Source organism: Triturus cristatus, chromosome 1_2, assembly GCF_964204655.1.
Source record: "Triturus cristatus chromosome 1_2, aTriCri1.1, whole genome shotgun sequence".
Lineage (NCBI taxonomy): Eukaryota > Metazoa > Chordata > Amphibia > Caudata > Salamandridae > Triturus > Triturus cristatus.
The window spans coordinates 106671809-106684134 of record NC_140580.1 but is presented as its reverse complement, the minus strand read 5'-3'; the positions used below and the strand labels follow the sequence as shown (position 1 = coordinate 106684134).

At 45.1% G+C, this 12326-nt stretch overlaps 1 protein-coding gene across 2 annotated transcripts in view; it reads left to right on the top strand.

The window, feature by feature from the left end:
- LOC146866908 (uncharacterized) overlaps nucleotides 1–12326 on the top strand; it is a 783565-nt gene that overhangs the window by 686495 nt on the left and 84744 nt on the right. For both annotated transcript variants that reach the window (XM_085603053.1, XM_085603047.1), the window contains exon 21: nucleotides 5435–5612. In XM_085603053.1, the coding sequence (XP_085459179.1) occupies nucleotides 5435–5612 (178 nt within the window). The remainder of the gene's footprint in view (nucleotides 1–5434; nucleotides 5613–12326) is intronic.

Genomic DNA, 12326 nt, shown 5'->3' with positions numbered 1-12326 from the left:
GCAGAGAGAAACAAAAACATACTGAATCAATATTCATCAATTTCTAGAGCAGTGGTTCTCGTAGACCCATGGGGGTCCACGAAGACTACTCAGGGGACCCGCGACTGCTTAGAAAATTAAATTATATTGACAGATTAAAATGTGTATATAAGCAAAGAAGGAAAATGGAACATTTTAAAACCTTCTGTAAATGTGAAAGAATTTAAAACTTCAGGCTAAAAATTAAATTGTGATCCTCGGATTGAGTCATAGGAGCAGTGCAAGTGCATCAAACAGAATATAGTATAGATGATGAGGGACCTCAGGTGAATTTAGAAAAGCTACAACCATCCCATTAAAATTTAGTTTTTTTTATATTTGTGAATTAAAGACAATATTTCTTCATTGGTGTATTTGAATGCTAGTTTCTATATTTTGTGTGTATTGTTTTGCAGTTCAAATAATCAAAAATGCTTAGAACCGGGGTACCTGGCTTCCAGAAATGACTTGAGTTTGGGACCCGATTCCAATAATCATTAGTTGGAGTCCTGGGTTTCAGTAATGATTAAGTGGGTGTCCACAGAAGCCAAAAGGCAAGAACAACTGGTCTAGAGTATCAAAAACACACGACATCAATACTCATCACTATATATCAAAGAGTATAGCAATTTAAAACAAACCAGTGTTAATACATTTAGCTACCTCTTCATATTAGGCAGCCATTCCTTATGGCGGTGCGCCTTGTTATAAGTGCCAGAGTTTATCTCAAACCCAAGCTTGACTTTTAAGAACATGTTTTATGCCTGTTGAAAGAAAGTAAGCTTGTAGGCGTACACTCGCTCTAGTCTTGAAAACATCTTTGTTGCATGCCATTAGATCTAAACTAACCTTCCTGCTTCACACTCTCACTTCCACATTACGTTTAGAGCTGTAGTGGCTCTTCCAACAGACCTCGGTTAATATTGCAATCCACTGTAAGCCTTTAAGCAGAGGACCAGATGGTGTGGATTATTTTCATTATAGATCCCAACACAAATTAAATGTGCTTCAGTTTTCCCTGAACATTGAGAAGAGCAACTATTCCTTGAGAAGGGCCCAGGATGCACTCATTTCAAAAACTTCCACTGTGCAAAAAGGTTCTTAACTTAGAATCACAAATGGACTCAAGTTTACTCATCTGGGATTTAATACTTTACAAATCGTACAGAAATAAAAACATATATTCTGATAGAATTGTTTTCTATCAGTATCCCAAGACTTTTGTCTTGGGATACTGTGCATCAGGAATATTCTCCAGCTGAATAAGGTGCTAGGAGAAATAATCGCCTTCAAGAGTGAAGTGCTTTGAAAAAGGCTGTGTTCCAGGTGGACAGTAGCCCAACAAAAGTAATGTGTCGGTGGAATGATGTCCATAAGTGTTCATGAATTAAAATCCCTCCTCGAATATTGTGCTATTTGAATTAAGAGTTTCAAAAATTAAAGACCATCTGGAATATAGTGCTCGAGAAGCCATGATTCTCCACCTCGCTATTGGTGGTACCGGGTTAGGGAGCCAGGAGATGGAGGACAGCCGTCAAGTCTACGGAGTGAACCATCTGCTGGCAGGGAGTGTGCATGAACGGCACCACTCCATGCCTGTCATTCACTGCCTCCCCCTCTGCTCCTCACCAGCACTGCTCCGGACACTCTGAGTAGGAGCAGCTGAGAAGAAAGTTTGACATTAAAATCTGCCTTTTTCCAGGTTGTTAGGCAAAGGTGCACATCCTGAGACTGAGGGTGGAGCGAACCATCCTTTAGGTCTACGACAACATTTTTAATGAAATAAAAATTATTTTTGTATTGCGCACTACTGCCTGAAGGTGTCTAGGCGTATTGCTGCAGAAGGAAAAGAGCCGGAAAGGTAAAGACTGACAGCAGGAGATCTTGACAGGGGGAGATGGTGGAAGAACTATTGATTAAACAGCCATGTTTTCAGGGCTCTCCTAAAGGCATGAAGATCTGTCTAACTCTTGGCTGTACAGTGGATGAAGGTCCTGCCACCACAATGAGTTCTCTTGGCTTTGGGGACGAATACATTGAGGGCTGAAGAAGAGTGCAAGCTTTTGGGCAGCTGGTACCAATTGAATTTCTGTTCCAGATATTTAGGGCCGAGGCCATTCAGTGCTTTAAAAGCGATGCAAAGTGCCTTGAAATCAATTCACATGCGAATAGTTAACCAATGGAGCTGAGCCAATGCTTAAGAACAAGAGTGATGCCTGAGGATCCTAGGAATCAAGCGTGCAGGGGCTTTCTGCAGCTTATTAAGGAGTCTCTGCTGTAGATTAGCACATAGTGCACTACAGTGGTCGAGTTTCAACACCACAAGTGCAGTAACCACTAGTTTCTGCATGTCTTGTGGAATAAATAGAAACATTTTTTGCTCAAACGTTTAAGAACCAGGAAAGACGAGGAAGTCACGGCATTGATGTTTTTATTAAATGACAGTCTGTCGTCGAAAATAATACTCAGAATTTTAGCTTTAAAAACCTGGGTGGGAAGTGGTTACAATTCTTGTGGCCACCAATAAGAGGACCAGAAAGAAGTTTTGCCAAAATTAAATTTCAAACAATTGGACAGCCAATTGCTAATCTCCAGCATGCAGATATGGGAATCTACTAACTGTGTCTTCAGGGTTGCCAGCCACTGACACGATCATCAACAGAAAAAACTGATATTTTGATTAGTATAGCCAGGAGGGTCACATATAGATTACAAATCTTAGGGCTCAATGATGAGCCCTGCGGTACCCCACACTAGCGTGAAGGTGCTGGAGGAAATAGTGTGCAGATCCACAAATTGTTTCCTTCACACAGAAAATATTTTAAAATGGCCAGAGCACAGCCCCTCATGCCAAAAGCATGGAGCCGGTCAACCAGTATTGCAGTACTGAATGGTTGACCATATCAAATGCAGCTTAAAGATGCAACAGGATCAGTGCTGTATTTGATCCTGCATCCAGAGTAGACCTCAGCTCTTCTGAGGCAACTACCAAGGCTGACTGCATGCTATGTTCACGCCTGAAACCGACCCGTGAGTGGTCGAGCAGATGAGTAGACTCGGGAACTGATACCAACTCTTTTTTCAGCGCCTTCTCAATGATCTTAGCAGGGAAAGGGAGGCGTAAAATTGGACCAGAATTATTTGGGTCTGAAGGATACAGGCCCAGCTTTTTGAGTAATGGCAAAATGGATGCTATTTCGACGCCTTTGTAAAATGGCCTTGTGTGATAATTTCATTAAAAATCATTGGTAGTTGATTGGCTAATACATTAGGGGCCAACTGCGCAATCTTGGCAGGAGAAGGGTCCAGAGGAGAACCTCACTTTATTGATAAAACAAATTACAGAGAAGAAAAGGATGAATGGATTGCTGAGTCAGGACTAATGCTGCTATTCGTATTTTGAGACCCAGGAGAATTCAGATTCTCCTTCTGGCTCACCAGACCCCAATGGTGAAGCCGTTATAGCTGTCTTACACATTCACCAAAAAGAAGGAAGCAATAGAATTGCACAAAACCTGACTACCATAAATCTTTTTAGAATCTTCGAAATTTTCATCATAGCGAATAATTCCTTGGTCGAATTTTTTGCCATATTTATTTTGTGCTTAAAGTAGACCGATCTTCTTTTTAGACTAAGGCTTTGAATTCCCTTATATTTAGGTTGTAACGCTCTTTTTGCAGATTATCATAATGGAGCCAACATTCACGTTCCTGCTTCCTACACGCCTGTTTACAGTATCTCAATTTGTCCAAAAACCAGGGCTTTGATGGAGAGGCTCTCCTATTTGTAGTAATCTTTTCTAGAGCTATCTGTCTAGTGGCCAGGTCCAGCCAGGAGTAGTAATTAATAGTGGCAAGATCAAGGTTTGTGGAGGGAGTGGGTATAAAAACAGAGAGAGTCTCTGCTAAATTAGTAGGGTCGATTTTGTGCTAAGGGTGGGGTTTCCTTGTATTAGATAGAACCACAGAAATTGCAGGGATGGCCGCACCTTTTAATTTAAACAGCACCACATGATGGTCGACCATGTAAATGGCAGTGAATCTGTGAAAGATAGTGAGCTGTTGTTCGAAAAGATCCCATCCAGTCTATGCCCTGCCGAGTGTGCGGGTGTGCTTAGCAGCTGCGCCAACCCAAGGCTGCTCATCAGGTCATTAAGGGATTCAGAGTCCTTATCCAGGTTTTTTCTAATGAAAATGTAAGTCCCCTAGAACTGTGTGGACCACATGATCAATTTTAGTGTCTAGCCACTGGCTGGTAGTTTGAACAAAAGAAACCCTGGGGCCCGGTGGACGGTAAATTAGGAGCCTATCAAATGAAGTATTTTTTAAAAGAAAGTGCCTCGCAACCTAGCGTACCAGTTATAGGAGTGAAGATACCAGAGAGATAGTTGTGATAAACAATAAAAGTCACCCACCCTTCTTAGCGACTCAGTCATGCCTGCACATTGAAAACCATCAGAAATGGCTAACATTAAATTTGTAGTTATCATAAAGAATCCTGCCTATCGCCAGCCCTTGTCTCTGTGACTGTTTGGCTATCCACACAGCGCAGGACAATGACAATACTATGCAACCGCAGTGGTCGAGCTCACGCTCCATCCTTTGACTGCTGTTGTCCGCGTGCTCCCTAGTGACAGGTGTGGACCTGCATTTATGACTCACTGCAGTGTATGACTGGATCCAGTTTACAACCTCCAGTTGTATCCTCCTATTTAGAAATATAATAAATATTTTCAGTTGTTGTTTTTTATCTGTAAGTGCTCTCCAGTAATAAATGTAGTCAGACCCTTTATATGTGCTGTATCGAATGCCAAGAGATGTGAGAAAAACACATCGGCGATAGTGAGGATGCTCTAAGTGCACTCTCCATATCTATCTAAAATAATGCAAACAAATACTTGCAGTTAACTACTCGTGATGAATGCTACAACTGCAACTCTCCTCCAAACATGCGTGGGTGAAATTTTTAGAATGGGAAGGTAGGCCTGACTGTATCTTTGCCCGGACCTGGATGCCACGTCGGTAAGAAAAGGCCGGGTATTTACTCTACCAAGATGTCATCCCTGATCCACACATTTTAACTGCGGTACTAACACCATTTATTTACCAATGTTGATGATGACTGCGGAAAACTGACATACCTCTCTGGTCTAAGCACATTTATTGCCACACACCACTCAAAAGAGACAACAGCTCTGCTTGGAGAACAATAACACATATTTCAGTATAGACGGCCTGTGATGAACCTCCTGGTCTAGGTTTGTGGAACTGGATTAAACAGCATGGAATGCACTATTTGCCAAGATCTTTGCAATTAATGTAATCTTTTTTAGGCACCATAACAGATAGTGTTGCCATTGCCTTGGTCCAGGTAAATTGTAACTCCTGGACTGTTACATTATCTCTTGTGCTCCAGAGTGAAGATACACTGATGCGCTACTCAAAGACCCAGGAAGGCCACCTTTCCGGTGAAGAACTGAATGCTGCTACTGAAGATCTAGCTCCGCTCAACAGTGAATACCTACGGATGGCCCTGATCCAGCAGTCTGCAGCATCCCTCAGGAGCGCCGCAATTCCCATCAGACATGCAGCTCGTATCCTCCAAGTATATGTAGTATATGAGTGAGAGCTTGCAGGGCTAGTTGCAAAATGGGTTGTTCCATTCCTCCTTGGCTGGCCCTTCATTTGAGTGGTTTGGTGCATGCACAGTTAATTTTGTTTATGGGTTATATCACCACAATATATAAATCATATTCCTTTAGCAATAATGGTCTCCCGGCACTTTTGGAGTCTTGTATGTCCAATGTTATTAAGTAACAATTTGTACTGGTGAGAGAGAACAATACAATGTATCTGCTCCTTTCATGGATCTTTGTAGTTTACTGTCTGTATAGCACATCTCCCATAGGACTTTACTATTTATATTCGTCACCGCAGGCCATTTTCTGGCATGGTGTGACTATTCTGTTAAGCACTCAAAGTCATTTGTGTATGGGTGGTTGGGTGCATATATTATTGTAGTAAGATTGGCAGAATGCATGCATGGTTAGTGTATGTGTATGAATTGCTGGATGTTGGTTGTCAGCAAGAGCAGTCTGGCGTTATTTCCACAGTAATGTTACTGAATTCCTAGCACTCATTCTGAATTTCATGTGGTGTATAGTTTGGGCTATATGTAAATGTGTTCCATGTTTGGATATGTGTCAAACTGCTTGTGCACAAGGATGGTTGGTTTTGTTTATTATGATCTCTAGGATTACTGAGAATGCATGTTCTCCAGTATTTGGGGTGTCTTTCATAGATTCACATGCCTGAATCATTCCCCGTCGTCGGAGTGGGAGTCCCACGGTACATAAAAAAGCAATAATTATGCATATAACAACCAAAAAACCCTGGTAACCTGAATCAGGAAGTAAAGTAGCCTAAGCTACCAGGGAAACAACTTCCACAGCTATGACTATCACTGTCATTATATCCAGTCCAAACTGCAGCCAATCAGGCGACAGCACCCACCAGAATGTTCTCCTCAGAGGCTCAGGCTGTCAGATTTTCTACCGCACGTCGTGTGAAGGGAGTCTCCCTGAGCTCTGCTCAGTTCTTCAAGTTTCTACTGTTTCTTCAACTTCTAGGATGTCAACTACAAAAAGATCCCTCTTCAGACCTTGTGAGTCCTGCGGAAAGCTTCGGCTTTTTTCTGAAGACCCTCACAAAAAATGCATCTATTGCCTCTATCCTGATCATGAAGTGAAGGAGTGCAAGATTTGCCGGACTTTCCCTCAGAAGACCTTAAGGGATAGGGAAGGACGTCTTCTTCTGTGGCTACAGAAGCTTAAGGATAAAGATGATCCTTTGTCAGGGATAGAAACTGCCTCTGGGTCCTCTATCTCTTCCAGGAAAAGGGTGGCTGAAGAAGAGTTTTCTTCTACTGGGGCGAAGGTGTCGAGGAGAGCCCAGTCTGTTAAGGGCTCGGGTCAGTCTTCGTCTTCATCTAAAAAGACGTCTCCACCTTCAGGATCCAAGCCCTCTACGCCCCCGAGGAAATCAGGAAAAAATCTGCCAGCTAAAAGTTTTCCTGAGAGGAATTTACCTCAAGTGAGATTGCCGTCGTCGACGGCGCCGTCGACGGCAGTGGCGTCGACTGTTATTATCGTCGACGCGGTTTCAACATCGACTATTACATTCTCGTCGCCGAGACCTGCAATGATAATGTCATCAGCTTCATCGCCGTCGACGCTGGTCTCGGTGAGTGTTAAACCCATCTCGTCGACGAAGGAAGTGTCATCCCTCGTCTCCGTCCCGTCGACGGTAAGAAGCAAGAAAGTTGCTCCGTCTACGAAGACTACCTCGTCGACGTCTACTCCGTCGACGAAGATTGTGGTGCCGTCGACAGTTGCTCCGTCGACGAAGAATGCCTCGTCGACTAAGATCCATGCGTCGACGAAGATGGACGCGTCGACGCCATCGTCGACGAAGACGCCCTCGTCGACGAAGAGTGCCCCGTCGACGACGCCCTCGTCGACGAATATTACCTCATCGTCGGCACCCTCGTCGACGAAGATTGTCCCGTCGTCGACGACTGCCATCTCGTCGACGAAAACAGCCTCGTCATCGAAAATGGCTTCAACGTCAGGATTACCACTGTCGTCGGTTCCGTCGACGCGATTGTCACCACCTCCTCTATCTACCTAAATGGATATGCAGGTGTGGGCTGCGACTCCGTCGTCTGTCGTGTCTGATCAAAGGGCAACAGCGACTACGCTTCTTCAGCGCAGAGGATCGTCTTTAGAAGCTATATCGCCTCTAAAATTGCCGGCGCAACTTTTGCAATCGGAGGATAACGATTCCGAAGAAGATGAGAGATTTCGGACTGCAAGGAGTCCATCGGAGCTTCTCATCAAATATCAAGATGATGAGGATGATGATGATGACCAGTACGAAGATCCTAATATGGAACCACAGCCGACACCTCCTGCACCAGTGCCGTCTGGTCAAATGCCATTGGAACTGCTTGATAATCTGCAGTATATGTTGCAAGATTACTATAGACGTTTCCCACCTTCGGAAACGGCGGAATCTCTTCCGTCGACGCCCAGGCCAAGAGTACAGTTGTCGTCGTTACAGTCACCAAGACCACCTTCTCCGTTGCCATCTCGTCAATCGAAGGTTACAGACGATGAAAGGGAGGAAGGAGAGGTAGATGATCAGTCTTTCATGTCGGAGTGGGATAATTATCAGGTACAAACTCCTTCTCCAAGTGCTTCGGCTCCGGTGGACTCTCCCCCGGTGGACATTGGGAATTTCCATTCACTTATGGAAAGAGCGACCAAGAGATTCCTGATCCCCATGGAAACAAAGGAGGATGACTGCTTCCTGTATGACTTTAAGGACCAACCAAGGAAGCAGGTTCGGGCAATCCCAATCATTGATTTTATTTGGAAGGAGGGATTGAGACTGATGGCTACCCCTAATTCTCTTCCAGCAGTGTTACCAAGGCTGGACAAGAAATATAGAGCCCCAAGTAATTCACCAGCATGCCTAATTGGTCAACCTAAGGCGGACTCTGTTATAGCGCAAGCGGCTCAGAGACGGGCTAGAAATCCATCAACGCCCATATCAGCTCTACCTGATAGAGATGGTAGAAGATTGGACGCAATAGGAAAGAAGGTGTCCACGATGGCAGCAACCACAGTTCGGGCTGCAAACTCCCTGGCGATTTTAGGGAGATACGACCGCCAGATGTGGTCCGACATCTCTCCTTTCCTCGACATGTTACCGGAGCCTTCAAAATCTGAGGCCATAAAGATCCTGCAGGAAGGAGAGTATGCATCAGCGGAGATCATTGATGCAGCAGTGGATGTGGCATCAACTGGGTTCAGGCAGTTGGCAGGAGCTGCAGTGCTGAGGAGGCAGGGTTGGCTGAAGTCAACATCTTTTCGCCAGGAGGTGCAGTCTAAAATCATAGACCTGCCATTTGATGGTGAATCCTTGTTCGGTGCACATGTGGATGAAGCACTACAGGCGATTAAGAAGGATACGGAGACGGCAAGGTCCCTGGGTAGTCTGCAATTTAAAAAATCTACCTTCCGTGGAGCCAGAGGACGTGGATCCTTCTCTAGCAGAGGAGGTTATAACCAACAGCGTTCCTTTCAGACCTCTCAATCTGGCCAAAGATCTCAGAATTATCGCCAGCAATATTACGGACAGCAAAATCAACCATATTCGCTGTCTCGTAGGAAACAGTCCTTTCGCGGACGAGAGTCCGGTAAGAAGCAATGAGTTCAGCCACCTGCCGCCATCTCTACCGTTACCACGTACAAGAATTGGAGGTCAAATATCCCACTTCTATTCAAATTGGTCCAAGATTACCACAGACAAGTGGGTATTAGATATAATATCCAGAGGCCATGCTCTGGAATTCACGAAAATTCCGCCAAATTCTCCTCCCAAGGGCCCACCCCCTGCTCATCTCAAAGAGCTTTTTTCCCAAATAAATTTGATGATTCAAAAAGGAGCAATCGAAAAAGTCCCTCTCCTACAGAAGGGAACAGGCTTTTATTCAAGGTTTTTCCTCATCCGGAAAAAATCAGGAGAGTGGCGTCCAATTCTCGACCTCCGCGCTCTCAACAAATTTTTAAAGAAAATGTCTTTCCGGATGTTGACGCTCCAAGAAATTCAGCAGTTGCTTTCGATGGGAGATTACATGGCCACCCTCGACCTGCAGGACGCTTATTTTCATGTACCCATCCTACCCGGGCACAGAAAATTTCTACGGTTCAGAGTGGCTGGCAGGGATTTTCAATTCAGAGTCCTCCGTTCCGCACCCAGAGTCTTCACAAAGGTCATAGCGCCAGTGACTGCGCATCTCCGTCTGCAAGGAGTTCAAATATTCCCGTACCTGGACGACTGCCTTATCAAGGCGAGTTCCGCCAAGGTAGCATCCGAGCATGTTCAAAAATGCCTCTTACTCTTCCAGTCCCTGGGTCTGTCAATAAATCTGGAGAAATCACATCTAGCTCCTTCGCAAAGAAGAACATTCCTAGGAGCGACATTGGACACGGATCTGGCCAAAGCCTTTGTGTCAAAAGAAAGGCAAATCAAGATATGCAATCTTGCGTGCTCACTACTTTAAAAAGAGTGCGTTTCAGTCCGTGTGTACAAAGCCTTCCTAGGGATGATTTCGTCTTGCATTCATCTCATTCCCAACTGTCGGTACAGAATGAGACCGTTGCAGGAGGAGCTCAATCTGCAATGGCTTCAGACCACAGGATCATTCGAGGATATCATTCACATCACCTCGCGAATGCGGGACGCCTTTCAATGGTGGGGTCAGATGAAACACTTGAAAGAGGGTTGTCCATTTCTGGTCGAAATGCCGGATTTCACAGTCACCACAGATGCATCCCTCGAGGGTTGGGGAGCGCACCTTCAAGGAATGACAGTCAAGGGCAGGTGGACTCTAGAACAGCGAAAGTGGCATATCAACCTGCTAGAATTGCGAGCCATATTCTTGGCTCTAAAATCCTTCCAGGCCATCATCCGAGGAGCATGCATACTTGTAAGAACAGACAATACAACAAGTATGCATTACTTGAACAAACGAGGCGGGACGAGGTCAGCCCTCCTATCTCAGCAAGCGCAAGAGATTTGGGATTGGGCGATTCGCCACAAGATCAACCTCAAAGCCATTCACGTCCCAGGAATCACGAATGTTCTGGCGGATTCCCTCAGCAGAACCACAACGTCGAATCACGAATGGGAGTTACACCAACCATTCCTAGACGGAGTATTTCACGAATGGGGTCATCCCGATCTAGACCTCTTTGCAACCAGCCAGAACCGCAAATGCCCATTCTTCGCAAGTTGGGCTCCCCACAAGGACTCGCTGGGAAATGCCTTTTCGATGAATTGGTCGCAAATATATGCTTACGCCTTTCCACCGATCCCGTTGGTTCCACGAGTTCTGCGCAAGATCGAACAACAGCCTTGCCGCATGATTTCAATTGCTCCCAGGTGGCCCCGCCAGTACTGGTTCACAGAACTTCTCCTCCTCTCGGAGGCCGAACCCATACAGTTTCGACCAATTCCACATCTTGTGACCCTTCAGAACGGTCAAATTTGTCATCCGGACCCAGCATCGCTGAGATTAGCGGCATGGCTCCTCAACAGCTTGAATTTGCACACCTAGATAGCCCTCTAGACTGCCAAGAGGTTTTGGCCAATGCTCGAGCACCAGCAACTGTTAAAACCTACAAACTAAAGTGGAAGAGGTTTTGCATGTGGTGTCAATCCGTTATTCTCCATCCGATTCACGCAAAACCGGAACAAATTCTGCCTTTCTTTCTACAGTTGGCGAGGTCTGGTCTTTCCCACTCTACTTTGAAGGTGTTCTTAGCTGCAATTTCAAGGTTTCGGCAGGATGGTATTACCTCTCTCTATTCCAATAGAGTCATCCAACAATTTTTTAAGGGGTTATTTAGGATGTTCCCGCCTATTTGGCGTCCACCTCCTTCTTGGCACCTTAATATAGTGCTTTCACAACTAATGCGGCATCCTTTCGAGCCCATCCATTAGGCGGATCTAAAGTTCCTTTCTTGGAAGGTTTCTTTATTATTGACTCTAACTTCTACAAGAAGGGTTAGTGATCTCCAAGCGTTCACTGTTCATCGGCCCTGTCTGCAATTCACATCTGATTCTGTGGTGCTGCGCACTAATCCAAGATTTATGCCAAAGGTCCCGACGGATTTCCATCTTAATGAACCCATAGTTTTGAAAACTTTCTTCCCAAATCCGCAAACAGCTGCAGAAAGGGCCTTGCATTCCCTAGACATCAAAAGATGTCTGAAGTTTTACTTACAGCGGACAGCACCACTGCGCAAATCGGACCAGCTCCTGGTAGCATATGGCAAACCACGTCAAGGCCATTCAGTATCAAAGCCAACCATAGCTCGCTGGATCTCGGCTGCAATTTGTTTATGCCATGATCAAGCTGGAAGACCATTGCAAGCGACCCCAAGAGCACACTCTACGAGAGCAATCTCTTCATCTACAGCTCTTTTTGCCGGTGTGCCTCTTCCCCAGATCTGTAAAGCGGCAACATGGTCCAGCTGCCATACATTTACCAGACACTACTGTTTGGAAGCTGCAAGTGATGCGGATGGATCAGTGGGACAAGCTGTTCTACGTAATCTTTTCAAATAAGGTGAGCCTCTGTTCTCCCTCCTCCGCTATGCTTTTATAAGACGCTTTTTTCCATACTATTTGTGGCTTGAAATTGTTTTACATATGTTGAAGCACACATGTATTTCTCT